The sequence below is a fragment of the Dioscorea cayenensis genome, chromosome 14 (assembly GCF_009730915.1).
Source record: "Dioscorea cayenensis subsp. rotundata cultivar TDr96_F1 chromosome 14, TDr96_F1_v2_PseudoChromosome.rev07_lg8_w22 25.fasta, whole genome shotgun sequence".
NCBI lineage: Eukaryota > Viridiplantae > Streptophyta > Magnoliopsida > Dioscoreales > Dioscoreaceae > Dioscorea > Dioscorea cayenensis.
Window position 1 is genome coordinate 60550 of NC_052484.1, and position 21416 is coordinate 81965.

General features: G+C 32.6%; 3 protein-coding genes across 3 annotated transcripts; 2 read left to right on the top strand and 1 right to left on the bottom strand.

The window, feature by feature from the left end:
• The first annotated feature begins 5898 nt into the window (after positions 1–5898).
• On the top strand, positions 5899–7064 carry LOC120275386 (transcription repressor OFP2-like). Its single transcript, XM_039281941.1, has one exon. The coding sequence runs from the start codon at positions 6227–6229 to the stop codon at positions 6881–6883; it is 657 nt and encodes a 218-aa protein (XP_039137875.1). The 5' UTR covers positions 5899–6226; the 3' UTR covers positions 6884–7064.
• An 861-nt stretch (positions 7065–7925) lies between these two features.
• Positions 7926–19671, bottom strand: LOC120275521 (gamma-glutamyl hydrolase 2-like). The gene is made up of 10 exons (XM_039282131.1): positions 19327–19671; positions 17794–17880; positions 17310–17400; positions 10757–10847; positions 10342–10402; positions 8992–9081; positions 8839–8901; positions 8654–8745; positions 8072–8164; positions 7926–7962 (listed from the first exon to the last, which is right to left on the bottom strand). Exons 1-10 carry the CDS (start codon positions 19669–19671, stop codon positions 7926–7928), a joined length of 1050 nt encoding a protein of 349 aa, XP_039138065.1.
• Positions 14699–16232, top strand: LOC120275330. The gene is made up of 3 exons (XM_039281865.1): positions 14699–15059; positions 15134–15241; positions 15649–16232. The coding sequence occupies exons 1-3, from the start codon at positions 14739–14741 to the stop codon at positions 16102–16104; spliced, it is 885 nt and encodes a 294-aa protein (XP_039137799.1). The 5' UTR covers positions 14699–14738; the 3' UTR covers positions 16105–16232.
• Positions 19672–21416: the final 1745 nt, after the last annotated feature.

Genomic DNA, 21416 nt, shown 5'->3' on the forward strand with positions numbered 1-21416 from the left:
GAGGGATATATATATATATATATATGGATCAGTTTTTCTTTCAATGGTTCCAATTTTTTAATGGATTGTATTAATATGTGATGTGAATAAACGTTAATGTGTGCGTGTGTCTGTGTTAATTTTTTATAATATATATATATATATATTTATTTATTTATCTTGATACAAAAAATTAACTATATCTTAAAATCTGGGGCTAAGTGTTAGGGCTGCTCCCTATGTGATGCAGAGGTGATGAAGGTTTTATTTATATGAAAAAAATAATAAAATATGCGGGCATTATTGAGAGATAAAAATAAGATTAAAAAAATTAAAGATTATGCTTTAATTTGTCTTTGAATGGGGCGGCTCAGGCACTATAGTTTGAGGGTAAAAATAATAATAAAGTTCACAACAGTGGCCATATTGAGACCTTCTACATTATGCGCCACATAATTATAATATAACCTATGGCTGTATTCTATAAACAACAGTTAATTAAAGTAAACACCAATATTAAGTTAAAGGGAGTTGACATTTTATTTTATTATTTTATTTTAAAAAGTTGACATTTTACCGCCTTCCCACTCAAAAATCGAGAGTTCAATTAAATATGTGACTTTTATATATATATATATATATATATATTTGAATAAAGTGGATAAACTATAACTTTATTGAAAACAAAAAATAAAATAAATAACCATAAAAAAATATTATATATTTAAAATATAATATACACGAAATTAGTTGATTTTTTTTTAATGGAGTTACAATTAATTAAGATGCTTTTAAGTAATTTGGAGGGTACTTAATTAATTAAGCTTCAATTAATGATCTTTATATTATCTATTATTGTTTTTTTAAATGGCAATTTATTCAATGAATTGTCTATCGATCCCTTTGCATGTTTCTCAAACTACTTAACGTAGATATATATATAATCAAACCACTCTGACATAGATGATCAAAAGGGATGCCTTCAAACATATGCATGTTAATTTGGATATTTTTATTAATTATTGTATTTATACCACATGATTACACTGATATGACTCTTAAAAATGGAAGGAATTAGGAACAACAAGCATTAGACATGAATCCATGATAGAAGTTCTTGGTAGGAGGATGGTTAAGCTTGTTGCCAACTCCAGGGCTTGGTACTGATCTTAGGATCCTGTTAATCACAGGAGCCACAACAACATGTGAATCTTGAGGATGTAATTGAAGCTTGTTCAGATCTTCATCCACTTTGAGAGGTGTTCTGGTGGCATGCATGCAGGATGAAAGGAATACAAGGATGATGAAGATAAGGAGCAAAGTGGATTTCATTGTAACCATACTACCCATTCTTAGTGTTGTAGAGAGCTGAGGAGGAGTTTAAGAGTGCCCTATTAGCAAGTGAGAGAGAAAGCCTTCTACTTTTTGAGAGTAGTGAGGCAGCTATATATACACACAATGACACACAAGAAGAGATAAAAAAAGGGGGTGAAGCTTTCATTTCCTGAATTTCAGTATAGTATGATTATCCTAAGATTTAGTGGTAATATGTATATTGATAGGGATCATGTGCGCTACGAGCAAAGTGCCATCCTCGTCCTATTTGAAGGAAGGGAGTGATATGATTGTTTTCAGGCTTTCGGTTTAGATAATGTGAGTTTTTTTTTTTAAAAAAAAAATGCATAAATTACAAATGTATTAAAAAAAATAGAGCATAGATGTCCAAAACACAAGTGCATAGCTCACAAAGCATTAAGAGAATCCACTGGGAGTAAAACTACAATGAAAACAAATGAAAAAAAAAACTCAATAATTGTAGAGAGAACCTCCTTCTGAAAAATGGGAATGATCAAGACGAACAGATTAACTGGTGATATCATTATGGCCATCATCAGAATTGCACTCATCTCATCATGTATGCAAAGCCATGAGAACTGAATGCTCCTCTTGATCATAGCAATTAAACGTGTCATGGAGCTTCAATGTGAATGTCATTTATTGTTAAATTTTATTGCATAATATTTTCTTTTTATTTTTATATATTACATTAGGTGTTTTATTATTAATTCTGGTTGATGGATCATTTTTCGATATTTATGTCTTAAACCAAATAACTTTTCATCTATATCACAGATTAATTGCATATGATGTTATACTTGCATTGAATAGGAGTGCATAAATCATGATTTATTGAAGAAATTAAATTTTAGTCAATTTGACTCTGCATCAAAACCTTAGTTATCTCAGAGGGGAAAAAAACATAATATGAGCAAAAAAGAAAAATTAATACGACCTAGATTTTTTACTTATTTAAATAATTTTAAAAAAGTTTATAATGATGCTATGTAGTGGCGGAGCAAGATATAATCGAGTGGGATTTAATAAATCAAAATTCAAATATATTCAAAATTATATAATAACATAATTAAATGATATATCTAGTTTTTCTTTAAAAAAAAAAGTCTTTTATATAAACAAGTATTACAAATAATCAACAAGAACAAACTCATAATTAATCTCTAAAAATCTTCATATTTTGAAATTAACAAATAATTTTACTATCTACATAATCAAATAAAATTTTCTTATTGTTTATTACTAAGCAATTAGCTAAAATTGATCACTAATTTTATTGTGTAGATGAGTCTTCACAATTTTATGGCAAACAAAACATTCTAAAAAAAAATAATATTGATAAGACATCAATCAAATTCAAAAGTTCATTTTCAAATTAAATATTATAAAATCAAATTATTTCTAAATATTAAACTCTAAAAAAAAAAAATTAAATGTTCAGTTCATATTAGACCCTATAAAATATATATATATATACACATTTTTTACATTAACACTATCAAATTCAAAATTTATTTTCATATTTAAAAATGAGTCATGCTATTTGAACCGAAAACATTTCACGAAAACCGGGCACGAATGACGTGGTTGCCTTACGTGGCATCCACATCACTTTATTTTTTATTCTCCTCTATATATTGCATTTCCATTGTCTTCTTCTCCATCTCTTTCTCACAACTCTCGTCTACATTGTTTTTTTCCTCCACTTTCACTGACTACCAACCACTCCTTTCATCATTATTTATTGCTATTCACTCTCTTTCTCTTTTTCTCTCACCATCGATGGGATGCATCATGAGCTCAAGCACGCTCGAAGCTCATGGAGGGGGAGCAGGGAATCTCGGCACCATCCAAGCTTCCCCACATGGAGACGAAGCAAAATACAGGAGAAGAATGACGTGGACTCTTGCCCTCTTGTCCTCGTCTGCTACCACTGTGCGGCTGTGGTGGCGTGGTCGAGTTGTAGAGGATGAGCAGAGTAAGGATGGTGGTTGTGGCTCTAAGAACAATCACTCGTGGTTGCTCACTGAGGTTCATGCCGACTCATTGAACTCGTCGTTCAAGTTCAGTTTTGGTGGCCAGGCGGAGGTGATGGTGGTGCTGCTTTTGGTGAGCCCGGAGTGCGGTGGAGTTGAGGATGAGGGTGCGAGGGTGGAGTTGGTGGAACAGTGTATCTCACGGTTGCTGGATTGCTGGCAGGGTTCTGTTTCTCCAAGATCCATGCAGCCACTCATGATTTCTCTAGAGGCATCAGTATCTTCTCTGTCTCTCACTCTTTTTTCTTGACTTCAAGCTCTTTTGATTGATTGCTGATGCTGGTGGGAGTGATGGCAGGGAGGGAGTTAGGGAGAAGGGCGCTGAGCAGTGTATGCAGAGGAAGGATTGGCATGAGGGTAGTGGCGATCAAGAGAGTGGACGCGAGGGGGAAAGAGAGCAGTAGGGCCTTTTGCCGAGAGCTGATAATCGCCAACCAGTGTATTGTGTCATCCAAATGAAGGGGCAAAGAGATGAAGAGAAACAGAACGCACTAGAAAAGAGAGAGAAGTGATGTAAGTGGAAGTAATGTGGATGCCACCTAAGACATCCATGTCATTCGTGCCGAATTTTCGTGCAGTCTTTTCGGTTCAAATAGCTTTACTCTTTACAAATATATACATTATTAAATATACTCCTTAATTGAAAAAAGAAAAAGGGGGCAATTGGCCCCATCTCTCTTCTACGTGGCCAACATAAAGTGTAAATATAATTTTTAATTTTTTATGAATCAATGTTGCATGATCACCGTAAATTTACAGATGTGCAAACATATACCAAGAGAAATCAATTTCATGGAAAATGTTACTAACTAGGCGGTGATTGTCACCTCTGTCAAGAAGTAAAAAAAAGTTGCGAACAAGATCCTAACACCAACCAGTCCAAGCAGTGTTATAATAGATTACTAACTATTGGATACATGTGTTCTGCCACTTAGCATCCCATGATTATTCTACCAACATCATCGAGATGCCGTAATTAGAACTCCTCGTTTATGCTATGTTTTGAAATATTTGGTCGAAGCGAAAAATGTGTTCTTGGTAACACTTAAGCAAAAGGCATTTGATTTTTGTGCGCTTTAGTGTTACTTAGAAAAGATAATCTCCTTAGAATTGTTTTTTAAGGTGTCATTTGTACTTTTATTATTGTTTTTTTTTTCACTCCAATTGAATTATTGTCGACTTATTTCTAGTTTTTTTTCATTGGCTCTGATTTAAGTTTTTTCATGTCATTCCCGTGCTTTACTGTTAGTTGTGAGAATTTTTATTTCTAACTAAAATTTATTGTTGGTTGTTTAAGTTCTTATAATAACTAAACTGGTTGTTTAAATTCTTATTTTGTAACTAAAATTATAGGTTATTCACTTTTAGCAAATATACTTACCTCAAATTAATCCGTATTAATTAATAAATCAAATCAACACTCACCCACTACAATGTACATCAATTAACAATAATTAAACAAAACATCCATGCTATAAATTTCTAGAAATTTAAACATGCAAATAGATAAATCAGTTCCAAGACATTAAAGAGGCCAACCAATGCTTCCTCAAATCACCTCCCTGACCCCAGTCAACGTGGATTCCAAAATAAATTTACCTCCGAAAAAGAGAAGACACAAACCAATCCAATAATTCAAGATGAGTCCTCAAAACAACACTATTTACAGAGAAATCCTTACTTTTAAAAGTAGGCCCCATAACCCTGTTAAATCAATTCTCTCCGCTTTTCTCTTTTTACCGGCTATTACACGTGGACTCTAATCAAAATCAATAATTAAAAAAAAAAAAATATATGAACAATTTCAAGTGATTAACATTAATCAAATTCACCAGCTTCACATTGGACAGATGGCAACTCTTTCCCTCCGTAAGTAAGAGATCAAACAAATTCTATTATCAACATTGTTAATTTGAGAAAAATAATTTATCAATTTTATTAAAATAATAATTTTAAAAAAAAAAATGATGGGTGTGCACACATAAATCATAAATTTAATATTCAGTCCGAATGCTTTCATTTAATGACACAAATTTAAACAACAAATTCACATTTACAACTGAAAACTCATTACTCATACTTGATATTTCTCAAATGCTACACACAAATTATTATTATTATTATTTTTAAAAAGATAGATAAATCACGTTTATTGAAAAACATTTATACATCAGGAGTTCACTAGTTGTGGAACAACAGCAAATTAAACCATCAATCTTTTGCTGTTACACACAAATTAAACAATCAATCTTTTGATATTATAATAAATTACAGAATTAAATTTTTTTTTTTTGGGTTCATCACAAATAACTTTCTGCAGTGATGCTTGACATAACTTTTTTTTTAGGCCGAAGAGAAATGATGAACACCACCAATTCTTATCTTTTTTTCTAATAAAATATCTGAAATTTCGTGACCATGCAAAATGCAAGAATAATTATTTATATAAATATAAATATAAAGACTGGTCACTGGTGGTAGCAGCAGAGAAAAAAACTTGGCAGGGGCCCTAATTCAAAAAAACAGAAAAGTAGAAAGAGAAAGCGAAAGTCTCGCCGTTATGCTCCCCTCTTTTTCCCCACTTTTGCATGCTCACACCCTCTCCCTATCCCTGATTCCATACGACTTCTCTATTACTACTCTAGAACACTGAACACCCACACCTTTTGTTCACAAGCTCTCTGCATCCCGCCAATGCTTTTCCAATTTCCAGGCCATTCTCACACAACCACCAATATAAATATAAAGATTGGTACCACTTCCCCATCACCACTCCAACACCACCACCACACAATTAAAGAAACCAAAAGCCTACATACCTGGAGACTCTTGGAGGAGGAGGAGGAGAAGAAGCTATGAACTGGAGATCTTTCTCTCTTTGGATCTCCAAGCTGAAGCAATTCAACCCCAAACCCCACCCTCCCGCCACCCGATCCGCATCCGACTACCTCTCCTACACTCCGGATGCGCTGGATCGAGCTGCATTCGCCGAGCCCCGCCGACGCTCGGTCGGCGAAGACGAAAGTGCGCTTGGGCGAACTAGGGTGAAACCTGGCCGCCGTATGGCTAGATCGGTCGGATCGGACTTCGAGTTACCGGAATTTCGCCGGGATCTCACGATCCTCGATGAAATTGAGAGATCCGAGAGCCGGATGAAGGAAAGACGGGCTGCGCAGCGTCGAGGAAGAGCCCGGCGGAGGGGAAGAGCTAGAATTAGGGTTTCGTCCCCTCGAGCTGCGATGGCGGAGGAGAAGAAGAAGGGATTGGAGAGGTTCGCGGTAGTGAAGCGCTCGTGTGATCCCCAGAAGGACTTTAAGGAATCAATGGTGGAGATGATATTGGAGAATAAGATCGGACGGCCAGAAGAGCTGGAGAGGTTGCTGGCTTGTTACTTGGCTTTGAATTCGGATGAGCACCACGATATGATCGTGAAGGTGTTTCGCCAGGTTTGGTTCGAGTTGAACCCGGCTCGGTTTGCGTCCGAGTGCCGTTGTTGTCGCCGAGTTGGTTAACTCACTCACTGCTTAGAAGTCCAAATATGATAATAATAATAATGATAATAATTTTTACTCTTTAGTTATTGTTGTTATGGAAAATTGTTGGAAATTATGAACTAAGAGGAGTTCCGCAAACCAAAGAAACATGCTCTTGCAAATGAACATGTTAGTTAAAACAGTAAAATAAAATCTATGTAAGAGATTGTAAATAATTACTTGAAGACTACTGCATGTATAAAAATTTGTTCAAAAAAATTTAATTATAAATTTAGAATTTTTATAGTTTATTAAATGATTTTAGTACTCTAAAAAATGAGAAATTCATATATATATATATATATATATATATATATTAGATACAAATGCTATCGTAAAAAAATCTATTGGAGAAGTAAATCAATTTATTTCAAATGGATTGATGATGATGATTGAAGAGTTTGTTATAAGATTTATTTCAAATAGATTGATTTGATGTTATATTTAATTAAGCTTGATATATATATATATATATATATATATATATATATATATATATATATTTGAGAAAGACCACAAGTGATAGAACCCCAGAGACGTGCATGTGTGGGGAGTAAGGCTCAATGCTGACCCACGTGCCCTCACCTTATGTAGAACATGAGGTTGATCTCGGGTCCTCCCCAAAACCAACGCCCTACGTAAAAAACCTAATACCAATTGACCCAAAGGCCGTTGGTTAAGTTTCATATAACTTTATTAAAAGATACCATTTCTTTTATTTTATTTTTTTATTAAAACCCCAACAACAGGAAACATATAGAAAATGATAAAAATAAATATATTCAAGTGCTTTTTATTTCCTTAATAGTAATTTTATAGTTTACAAGCACTTCTAAATGCTGATACTCAGATACACATTGGAAAGCACTTCTTACATAAAAAGCACCTACTAATTGGACATCCAAACATACAATCTCCATAAAAGCACTTGTAATAAACATAAGTGAAGCAAGCAATTTTCTTAAAGTCATGAATCCAAACATGCGCATTTGCTTCCACATAAAAATAGTGCATGGAGACATCATATAACAAAGATATAAACTTGATCATATCCTTTGCTGCAGAGTTGAAGCATAGAGAAACACAAGCATTAGCATTTCAAAGTATTGCAACAACAATTTTTGAGCTGATTAAAAACAGATGAAGTTAAACACTTTAATTTCTTACCCTGCATATCCACTATAAGTTGGTTGGAAATTGTAAATGAGATGGGTTAGAACCGCGATTGGTTTAGGTCTCGTTGAAGATTTTCGCGCTTCACTGCATAAGGTAAAAGAGAAATAGTGATTTCAATTGCATGTTTGTTTAAATTTTTCTGATGAAAAAACAATAATAGTGGTTGTATTAATCAGTAGAGCTTGAGAATCAAGAAATAAGTGATTTCATTTGGCATTTAATTGGTTTATTCCCAGAATAAGAATTGAACAGTTAGAAACAAATAATTGAACAACAGTAGAAAGCAATTTAGGAATTTCTATAATTTGAGGAATATTGTTTTATTAACATGCGGTGATCAAATGAATAACAAACTGAAAAATTACATGAAAGGGAGAACTAGAATTTCTATGGCTAAAACTTTTGTGAGTCTTCATGAGTAGCAGTACAAACAAACATTTCCAATTAGTTGAAGAAAATATTGGTAATTTGGCATTATGTGATCAATTATATCAGAATTGCAAGACTAGTGCAATAAAATTAATGCAATTAAACACAGAGATCCGAAACATTGAAATCCAATAAAATAGTGACCTGATGAAGTAGTTGGCAGTCTGTTGAGTAACTCGAATTGCATCTTCAGTATGAGGAATTGTATAATTGTACCCCCATTCAAAAGCATTTCTCTGTATCAAGGCATGTAAAATTTCTTGTTATCTAATAATTAAATAGTAATTCTTCAAAGTTGTGAAGTTAATGGAATGAAGGTTAAAACATACAGATGGAATCCATTGAAACCCAACGATAGGATAGTTGTAGGCTTGTGCCGTGGAAACAAAATCCTGATTAAACACAGACATTGGCAGTAGCTAATTAATCAAGTTAAAGACATACTAGGCTGGCAGTCAATGCAATGCATTCAAATTTCATACCACATTATTAGTATCCGCAGAGGTGGTGAGAATATTGAAGAAGCTAGATAGAGCATTGTCCGCTTGCAACCTTGTAGGTGAAATGCCATACTGCCATATTTCCATAATTAATTAACATGATTAAATTATTACCAAGATTAATTTGATTTATAAAAACTAGATATCCTAAAATGTGACATATATAAAGGATGCAATGTTGAAATGGGAGCTCATTGTCATTAGGCTTCTCTGTGTTCAGTCACTACATCATATGAATTTGTCACATTACTTGGACTTGTGTTATTTATAATGGAGAATAAATTTATAATGTGTTTCTGATCCGAAAATATACTAAAAATCTAAGGAGTATGACTGTGAGAATAGGTTATACATGTACAAAGTAAATCTGTGTTTGTAGTATTGTTATTAATTTAAAGATAATATGCATTGTTAGTAATATTATTAAGGGGAATTTATTAATTATCAATAGAATTAGTCAATTCTATAATCAAGCCTACAAAACTTGTATGTGTGTGTAGCATCTATTATAATAATTGATTTGTTATCATATCTTGTATGCTTTCTTTTCTTTTTCTTTCTTCACACATCCTCTGTTATTGATGAATTTTAATCTTTCTTATTTGTTAATGTTGCAGTAAAATGTTTTTAATTTATATCTAACAATTAATGACAACTGAGGAGAGAAGTTAATAAGCAAAATATGCTTTCTTATTTATTCACTTATGAAAATTTTTTAATTGTTAAGTGTAGGCTATATATATATAATAACTAAATGCAATTATGAACATATATATATATATATATATATATATATATATTCTAACAATGTGAGTGCATAAATATTGTGCCTCTTTAACTTCGGCATCCATGTCCATGTCTACCAATATCATCTACCAGAACTTTGCACAGGAAACAAAATTAAATACTTATTGGTGGGAAGATTGACTTATATGAACAAATGCCGAAAACGACGGAAAGCAAAGATTTTTTGAATCTTTATAAATGGATTAAAAAATATCTATACAAACCAAAGGAACAATTGCATTTCATGTAACATTTTTTTTTGGAAGAGGCGCTGGACGAACCCACTAGAGATCCGAGGGACGTGCACAAGTCTTGGTGGAACAAGTGGGGACGGGGCCGCGCTCACGTGGGCGCTGGAACCACCGGTACACAACTACTATTCACAACTCCCAGAAATATGCCCTCAGCCAAGAATCGAACTCTCACCACTCAGTGAGAGCTCTATCGGCGACCCGTGTACCAATAGACCCGAAGGTTGTTGGCTGCATTTCATGTAACATTGAATGACCTTATAAATATTCAACATAGTGCTCCTATTCAACTCACCATACTATTGTGCATTGCAAGGCATTCTGTGCTCATCTTAGCCAATAAATCTGGAGGAAAGCTTCAGTATTGTACATGATAAAAAGCAAACAACTCAACGTAAGCAGAAACATGACAATTCAAAGAAAATCACTAAGCTAAGGAATATAAAACAGAAAGAGCTTGAGTGAATTATGCTAAGTAGGAAAAAACAAAAACAAAAACATGCAATTCAAAGTGAATGTAAATTCGGTTAAAACAACATTCTCATATAACATCAAATGGTTCATAAATGCATATCACATTGTAACAATAGAAAATCATGATGACAGAACTGGTCGTTGAAATAAAGTCATAAACAGTATTAAAATTCGGAATGTTTTGTTTCAATAATAGCACGCATACTTAAATTGGCAACTTTAGAGCAAATACCTACCTCTGGAAGAGAGTTCCATTGAAGTCTGAAGTACTGAACTGAAGTGTAGATGCCTGATTTTTTATGTCAATTTTCTCCAAGATATCATTATTATACAATCATTAGTTCAGAAACACATTCAAATTAATTAATGAGATAAGATGAACTTTATATATATATATATATATATATATATCTCAATGACTTCAAAAATTAGGAATTTCCACTACAAGAAAACAGTCGCATCACTGACGGAATTTTTCCAACGGAATTTGTTCCATTGGTAATATCAATATCACTGACGGAATTTGTGACGGAATTCCAACGAACAATTTTTAACACATCAGAACATATTAGTGACGGAATATAATTTTATCACCAACGGAAAATTCCGTCGGGGATAATTTCCGTGGGAAATTCCGTTGGTGAAAAGAATTAATTTTATTTCGATGATTTAAAAATAAGTTTTTAATATTTTGAAAATTATTATTATAAGATTGACATTAACCCCGGTGCCGACGTTATCAACCCCTCCCATCCCACTATATTTTGTTATTCTTATTATTTAAATATTATATTAAAATTAATAAAATAATAATATAATCAATTATTTTAAATGGGAGATATAACCCCGGCGGCGGGGTTACTAAGTGCTAACTCCGGGGTTATTAACCCCTCCCACTATATTTTTTTTATTTCTAATTTAAATTATTATATTAAAATTAATAAAATAATTAAATAATAATGGGAGATAGAAACGCCGAATTAATTGTATATATATTTAATATAAATAAGTTTTCCACTAAAAATAATTAAAAAAAGGCTTTTCTTAATTCATGGAAATCACGGTCTCAATTTTAATCGCTAATTTTTTATTTAGTTAATAAATTATTTACAAAATTTAGAAATATTAAAAATATGCAAGATAATTAATAATAGGTTTACAATTTTAGTTAATTTTTATACTAATGTCCATTTAATTATTAATAATTTACTAATTAAATAAATATGTGGGCTTCACTATCAACCATTTGATTCTTCTCCAAAATCATCTCTACCCTTGATTCAAAATTTCAAATCACATGAGAATCCATCACTCCATTAAATTAATGTAAACATTGATATACATAAATATTATTAACTTACTTTCAAATATAAACTATTATTTCCTATTATTAATAATACTAATACCAATAATAATAATAATAATAATAATAATAATAATAATAATAATTTGTAATTTTTTTTAAATATCTAAAAACTAACTTTTGATTATATTTAGATTATAACAAAATATTTAAAAAAATAAAATATTACCACTATATTATATATAAAAAAACAAAAAGATAAGATATTGATCTAGAAAACAATTTTATGATGACATTTAGTAAGATATTAATTTATTTTTAATTATTGTTACTATAGATTTATAATATATCAATTTATCAAAAGATAATTATAAAATATTTTAATGTTCATCTATAAAATATTTATTTATTTTATTTCTTATAATTACAAGAAAATATAATATGAATGAATATATAGTGTTGATTTAAACCTCCTAAATTTATTATTGTTATATTAGATATTTAATGAAGGATTAAATGATAAAATTAAATTTATGGGTGAAATATGTTTTTTTTTAAATATTTATGCTTGTTTATTTATTTAATTTTTAAATAACAAGATAAATTAATGAAACAAAAGAATATTGTAAAAATATGTTATTTTTAAGTACTAACGGATTTTCAGAGCAAAAAAAAAAATTGATTTATTAAAAACCTTTGCTTTGAAACCAAGTAAAATAGTTCTTAACTATGAATTATATATATTGTAGGGACTCAAGGGCAAAAAGTTAATGACGACATGAATCTCATCTCCTTTTTTTTAAATTAAGTAAAATTATATCCATGATTTTTCATTATTTTTTAATACAATTGAGATCCACTCTCTTTATTAACAGTAATAATAATTTTTATTTTATTTATTGATTTTATAAAAGACCTATCTCTTTATACAATTGAGGGCTTCTTTTCTTTATTAGTCCTCACCACCACCAAACGCCTCCAGAGCACCCGCACTTCCTCTGCAACATCCACCACCACTCTCCTTGAGAGCACCCACACTTCTTCTGCAATCTCCACCTCCGCGCCTCCCCTGGCCGCCTTCGCCAGTGCCACCCTCGGCATTGTATGCCCTCTCATAGCCTCTTGCTTAAACCCTAACTTTTTCCACGCATCGGCGATCATCTGGTGATCTCTTCAGCTCTTATCCTTCGATCTCCTGTGGATTAAAGTCGGGGTTTTCGAAATTGAGGGTAAAAAATCTCTTCCGATCCCTATAATTTATAGTTGATCTTGTAGATTTCTTTTGTGTTTTTATTTTTTTCCTATTGATGAGATTTATAATTTATTTTTGTTTGATCTCTTGATGTGCAGGATATTCAACCGATACTTGCCTTCTCAGTGCTGGCTGTGGTGGTTAAGGTATGGTGATTTATTAGGTTTAATCATGTTTATTATGTAGAGAATTTTGATTTATTTTGTGATTTTATCTAGGATTTGGATTTCCCTTATGATGGTTCTCAATTGGTGGATATCTTGTTGCCAATATATTTTTCAATCTTGTTTGATGAATGTTTGGGTTGTTGGTCAATGAGCATTCATCAATATCAAGGTCGAGGTATGGCTGAAAAATAATTCTTCACTTTTTAAAAGCATCCAATGTTTAAGATAATATATAAAATTTTATTTAGCTAAAAAAAAGACATAAATGTTAACTTATATTTCATTCTTTGTTAGTCTCTTATCAACATTTGTCTCTAATCTTATATTTTATTGAGAGAATGAAACATTATTCCCAAATGACACAAACATTTGTCTTTCCTTGTGGTTGTAGCTCATGGTGTGGAGTCTTTGAAAAGCATAATGAGTGTCAAATAGCACTTTAATGATTTAATTAATTGATTTTTTTTAATTAAGGTTGAACTAAACTCATGGCAGCATGTTGCCGTCTATCCATTATGTTTGTTTGTTTGTTTTTTTTTTAAACAAAAATTTAATCTCATAACATTACACTACTATCATAAATTTCATTTGTTAATGGCACCATTTTATTAATTTTTTTAATTTTGAAATTGAATTATATAATCAACATTTATTACAGGAATTATTTTAATTTCACTCTTCTTTTATAAATGTGAAATTACCTGAATCCAACCCTCAAATTTTGAGTTGAGAATTATTAATTAAAACATATATATCATTAGATTATAGTTATCTAATGATATTGATGATGATTCACAAACATACGAATTATTAGTGCCGGTTCTCAAACCATAATAAGGTATTGGTATTTTCATTAAATTCTTGTATTTTTAAATTAATTTAAATTATTAAGTTTGTCTATAACCATGCATGGAAAAAAATGCAAATATAGATAATTATTTTCAATTTCTTTATAAGATAACATAAGGCCAATGTGCATGACCTTAACTATATATTAATAGCTAGTTTTGAGTTATATATTGGTTGATTAGGTGACTATAAAGTTTGTTTTTGAATAAACTATAAAGTTTTTTGAAATTAACTAACTTCATCAAATAAATTATAAATTATATGGTTGAAATTAATTAATCTAAATTAATGAGTTGACTCTTTGTTGCCTAGAGTAAACTCCACATAAATCATTTTTAATCTCTAATCAGTGATTGGAGTTGCATTCTCCTCATCATGAACTCATACTTAATTTAGTGAAAAATCCGGACTTCTCATGTGGCGGTACATGATGGTGAAAAATGACTTTATAAATGCAGTTGTTAATGAATACTATTATTTAATTTTTCAGGTCCTAATTTATCATTTCAAGCACAGAGGTTGATCAAGCATATTCAAAACTTGAGAAAGGTCATCTACGCAGACACTAGATTGTAATTTGAAGCTGCATAAGGATGATAATCTAATGGTGAAATTTTTACCCATGTCTTATTCGGTAGGGAAAATTTATGTGGCCTATTGAGAAAGCAAAAGTTGTGAGAGCAATTTGGGAGACTACGTGCAAGGAACGGTTGCGTGGTATGTTGGAAGAAGAAAGGAAGCGGGCAATGAGACATTTTGGTGTTAGTGAAATTTCAAAGTGCAAAGGTTACAATGTAGGTTGGATTCGATTGGACATTTGGGATCGATTGGTTAGTGATGTGTGGACTACGGATGCATGGAAAAATCGATCAATTAATGGCAAGCGAAATAGGATGATTGAGAAAGATGGAAGCATCACCAAGCATACCGGTGGATCGATCCCTTTTATGGTTCATGCGGAGAGGATGGTATGTACACAATTCATATTTTAAATTTTACTAGCACGTGTCTTTATAATCTCTTATTTAATATTGTCATGTAGGAAAAACAACTAAACCGAAAACCAACCTATGGAGAATTGTTCAACCGCACCCACAAACGTGAGAAAGGTCAAGGTGATTTTGTTGATCATAAGTCCAAGAATGTCTGTGTAAGTGTATGCCTTTGATAATATGCACTTCTTTTCTTATGTGGTTGTCTATGTTCTTAATATTTCTTTTCACTTTATTGGAGAATAAATGTGCTACTTTTTTTTTAGAGATAGTATTTATAGAATTCTATCATGGTGTGTTTTCCATCATGGCCATATAGGAGAATTTACATATGTTTTCTTACAATTGCATGTATTTCTATTTGTGCATGCTTCTTGTGCCAAAAACTGAATATGCTTCTTGTATGGGGATTATTACATCACAATTTTTTTTTTGTTGTCAACTTTTTATTGTCATGTTATAATGTAGGATCATTGATATGTATATTGATGAAATTGCAACTAGCTAGTTTATAAATTAATTTTGATGTATATGTTGATCTAATTGGTTTGTTATTTTTTTATAGGAATCTTATACTTCTTCAATGAGTCAAAAGTATGGTCCTGATGAAGCCAATCATCCTGAGTTTGACCCAGAAGTTTGGTGTGATGCAATTGGAGGGCAAGGTACTACACGCACTCATTTCTATGGGTTTGGAATCACGCCACGTGGTAAGAATTTCATATCTACTTCCATCAATGCTGGAGATGCATCATACTCGGCTTGTAGTCGTCCGAATCATGAACGTGAACAAACTCCAATTGAAATTGACAATTTACGTGAAGAAGTGACTCTTGTGAAAGACAGAATGATCAACTTGGAGGATAAAGTAGAGAAGCAAGCGAGCGATACGGCGGATATCAAGAAGTATCTTGAACAAATGATGGATATGTTTAATCCTGCGCGTATGTTTACAAATGCTTCAGTAGGACCTTCTCAGCCTACCTCGCAGGATAAAGACACTGGTGGATCACCACTTTGAATATTAAACAGATTAATATATGCTATACATATGGTACTGTTTCTTTTTTATGTTTAGTACTTGTTAAGACTTGTTAATTATCAGTGATGTATGTACACTAAGTATGGTACGGGAAATTATTTACATGTTGACAGTATTTAATATTGTGTGTTTGCCATATGAATTTTCTTATATGTATTGGTACAGGGAAATCAAGCAGGATAAATATAATTAATAATATAATATAAGAGCTTTTAGTGACGGAATTCATTTGGATGTAAAGGGACTAATTCCGTGGGTGATATTCTTTTAGTGATAGAAATCCGTGGGTAATACACCACATAAGTGACAAAAATTCCGTTGGTGTTAAAAAGAACTTTCCCTGATATAATTCCGTGGGTGAAGCGAGTATCCGTGACGAATTCAGTCGGTGATATACACTACCGAGTGACAAAAATTTGTTTGGTGGTGAAGAGACTAAATACCTAATTCAGTGGGTGATAATTATTTATTGATGTGAATTTTTGTGGGTAATACAGAACATCAGTGATGGAATTCCGTTGGTGTTAAAGATCATTACCGATGGAATTCCGTAGGTGAAGTGAGTATATCTATGACGGAATTCCGTCGGTGATATACACTATCATTGACGGAATTCATTTGGTGGTGAAGAGACTCAAATATAGATTTCCGTGGGTGATAATTTTTTAATGACGGAATTCCGTGGGTAATACACCACATCAGTGACCGAATTTCGTTAGTGTTAAAGATCTTTACCAACGGAATTCCGTGGGTGAAGTGAGTATATCCGCGACTGAATTTCGTCGGTGATATGTATTTTCTTATCATTAATTTTAGTTTTTATTTTGGATTCACTAACAGAATATTCCGTCGGTGATACTCTAGCATCACCCACGGAAAAAAATATTTCCGACGGAATATAATCAGCGACACAAAATTTTCCGACAAACGTTTCCAACGGACAGTTCCGTCGTTGTTGATCATCAGTGACGGAATTGTAGTTTTCAGTGACGGAAAAGTCCGTCAGTGATGCGACTGTTTTCTTGTAGTGTTCTAATAATCTACGTAACGTGGTTGAAAGGAGTCCAGTAAAAGAGCAACCCCATCTTTCAACCTGAAAGGCATGCTAACTATATGCTATATAAACTTGAGATAGTAGCAAATTGAACATCAAATTAATTTCAAATCACAGAGAACAACAAGAACCTGGCTGATGAACATGGTCAATAGCTCAAAGCCTAAGGCCATTCCATACAAAGGAAAATGATCCCCTGCATCATTTTTTGCCAAAACTATCTGGGAAGTAAAAGAAAAAAGAAGATCAGTAGCTTTTTCTATGCAACAAACATACCACAACTAGTCATACATATATATATATATATATATATATACATACAACTGTTAGATGTATTGTTGTATTGTCTATATATATACATGTATATGTATGTACAGATGTATATGTATACTTATCATATTTTATATGTAGACCCAAAGGGTCACTCATGTAATGTGTTCAAGTATATACACTTGTTCCATTCTCTCTCTTTCTTCTTCTAACAACAACACAGGTACCGTTTTCTTCTAATTAAGCAATAAATTTGTAATCAAGAACAAAAAAAATAAAAAATAAAAAATAAAATAAATAAATAAAAAAGGAATATTTTGACATAAATGTGAGTGACCACATACCTCAAAAATTTTCTTCGACACATCATAGTACAAGCCTGTTTTCGCCCATCCACCAGTAAAAAACACGCCATTTACCACATTGAGTTTCTACACAAACGTCATGTTATAAGACAACTTGACCAAAACCATGCTTGTATTTTTCTTTAACAATATTTAAATGGGGCTTTTGCAGGTGTACCCCTACAAAATTTTGAAATTGCATATTTGCCCCTGAATAAAAGTTAATTGCATACATACCCTTGAATAATATACATAATTGTGTATATAACCTTGGGGTTCAAATTAGTTGAAAAACCATCCATTAACAAACAACAAATATATAAAATTACCATTATACCATTGTATATATACCCTTGAAAAGTATTTTTTAAGTTGTATAAGGGTTATTTTGGACATTTTGTATATTTTAATCCAAGTTATAACCATAGTTAATCAAGTTTGATTACCGGAATCTAACAGTAGGGGCATATCTGTAATTACCTATATTTTTCAGAGGTATATATACAATTATGTTTTTTCTGAGGGTAAATATGTAATTATAGAATTTTTGAGGGGTTTATAACCAATTCTCCCTATTTAAATTAGTATCACGTCTGAGGTTGTTATCAATTTTTTTTTATCACTTCAAGGCTGGAAATAAAATTAAGATTTTCATATATGTTGTGACTTGTTAGGATGTTTACATATATAAGTGTTGTTTTAAAATTAATTCTTAAATATAATTAGTAGCTTTAAACAAGTGTCAATTCAGAACTAATTTTTGGATTTTAAAAATAATATTTACTTTGATTTTTAAGATTTTTGTCTAATTAATTTAAAAAATTGAATGGTGTTTCAAATTAATAAATTATAAGTACATTAACCATTTAGAACTCAGTAAATGGCATGTTTTCTAAAAAAAAAACGAAAACATTTATATTATTTAAAATTAAAAATACATATTTAAACCACCACTTTCAACCATGTATTGAGAAGGAGTTAAACTCATAACTTTCCGTAATTAAATGTTTTTATTACTTGGCCATTACAACGATGACACTCTTCTTCAAGTTCAATCCACAATTCTAATATATATGAGATTGTGTCGTTTAGAAACATTTTTAAATTTCTAATTTATAAACATCACATAGTGATCGTTAGATTTGCATTTAATAGTTATTGTGGAACCACCTCATCACTAGTCTTCGTCCAGAGGGGTTTACTTCCGGAAATGTTAAACAAAAGTACAATAATGGGACTGGCCATATATAGTATCAAACAATATCTAATATTATTTAACACTTACAACAATAGTACAATAACCATGATCAAACAACTACCACCAAACATTGCTGGACATCTATTCAAAACGTATATAATATATATATATATATATATATATATTATAATTACAACATTAAATAAAAATGCAAACAAAATAAAAATAAAAACAGTTCACGAGAGAATTCAATCTAAATGAGGAAATAAAACATGCACCTTTCTTTCTCATGAGAAGGAGATCTTAAAAGACTTATAATTAAGAGGAGGAATTACTTTTATGATGATATCTTCGGGCTCGTTGTAGATGATAGGGATAACCCGGGCGCCAACTGACTCAACGAACTTAACATAGGATGCAGGGATATTGGAGGCATTGGTGGCGTTAGTCAGCCTTCCACTTGCACCGTCGCCGGGGTGAGACAGGATCCCAATCACCGGCTGATAGTATAACAAGGGATCAGGAGAGGGGCAGCTGGATCCATCTGAGGATCGGAAGATAACATCATTTTGGCATGGGAGAACAAGGGATTGGGCCTTGGCAGAAGAGCCATTCATCCATAATGCAAGAACAACAGCAAAGAGGAAAGGAAGAAAGTGGGCTGTGTTGGAAGCAACCATTTGGGGTTTGCAGGAGGAGACTGTGCAGCTAGCGCGCCCTCTCCCTCTCCCCCGCGCTCATCTTTATAGACTGCTACTAAGCTTAAATGGTAAATAGTAATTTGTAAATCGACCAAAATACTTATAACATAATAGTACTTGATTTGATTTTATTGTAGATGAGAGATTCGAAAGATCTCGTGTTTAAGACTCATTAGAAATAATAATGGTAATAGATTGACGGTTGTGGGTGCAGACTAAACCTCTTGTTAGTTCCGCCGGTGTAATTTGTGGGTTTTAGGGAACACTCAAGCACTCATAGAAATCTCACACAAACCAAGAAAGAAAGAGACACACGACATTGGTAACCCAGTTCGGCATCCACTCGCCTACGTCTGGGGGCCAAGCACGGAGATAAACAATCCACTAAAAGAGGTAAAAATAGATGAGTACAAACACTTGTCACTCACTCACTCAACAATAAAGAACACTACCCTCTCTAGATTGTCTAGTGCTCACCCACTCTCCTCCAAGAGTCACACTTACAATCTACGAGCAAGGTAGCTTATATATACGCCTCAACGTCCCAAATATAGCACATACCTCTTTTAGAATCTCCGCGGCTACTAATTTAAAAACCTTCCGAAATTAGCTGTTGCAACTCCTGTTGTAACATAAGTTGCAACATGGCCCTGACTGCTGACTTGACTGAGTTCTGGTTACGTTGCGGACGACTTCAAGACCCATCAACCTCCCGGTTATGCTTAGTCTAAGTTAATGCAGCCAAATCTCCCGATCCCGACTGCCGGCAACTAGCCTACCTCCTCAGTTTCTCATCACGCAGTCCCCTCGCAAGGGGTGCACGTCCTTGTGCGTCTTCCATGAAACTTGTCAAACTTAGTCTTCAATCTTCCAAGTTTGGTCTTCAAAGATTCTCCAAACTTGATCTTCAATTCACCCAAGTTTGGTCCTCAAATCTTCCCAATAATAGATCTTCAATCAATCAATTCAATCATCAAGGATTCTTGAAATCATATCTCCTTCATTCATACCATGAATAGATATTTCTTCAAATAAGCTCCACCATATTTAGTCTTCAATCATATCTCTCTAAGTATGGTCTTGATATGATCTTGTCTTCAAGTTGAACAAGTTACCAAGAATAATACCACCAAGATCTTCAAGATATTTGGCCCCATGCTGTAGACTTACTAAAAATAGTTCCACCATATTTAAGATGATTTGCCTTGCACCCCAAGTCTCCTTGCCATGTCACCATACTCTGCATATCATCAATTATGCCTTGTCACCATGGTTGGCATGTCATCTGCCTTGGTGTCAAATCATGCCAATAAATAGTGCGGTTGCACTAACAATCTCCCCCTTTGGCATAATTTGACACAACTGCTTTTGCACCTAGACTGACTCCTGTTACAACATTCAGTTACAACACTGACTGGGACACAGACTACACTAATACTGTTACAACTTCCAGTTACAACATCAACTGGAGAACAGAAACCATAACTGACACCAGATTTCATCTAGTTACTTACAAAGAACTGAGAGAGTATTACAAACTGCAACTAGTGAGACAAAATATGATTAAACATAAAGGACTAACAACCATAAAAATGTTCAGAACCAAACAATAAGACTAAATGTCCAAGTGCCCACGAAATGAAAAACAAGTCAGTCTGGTGCTAGCAAAACTTCTCCCCTTTGTGACATAATTGATGCCGAATTCTTCATGAGTTGTTGTAAGC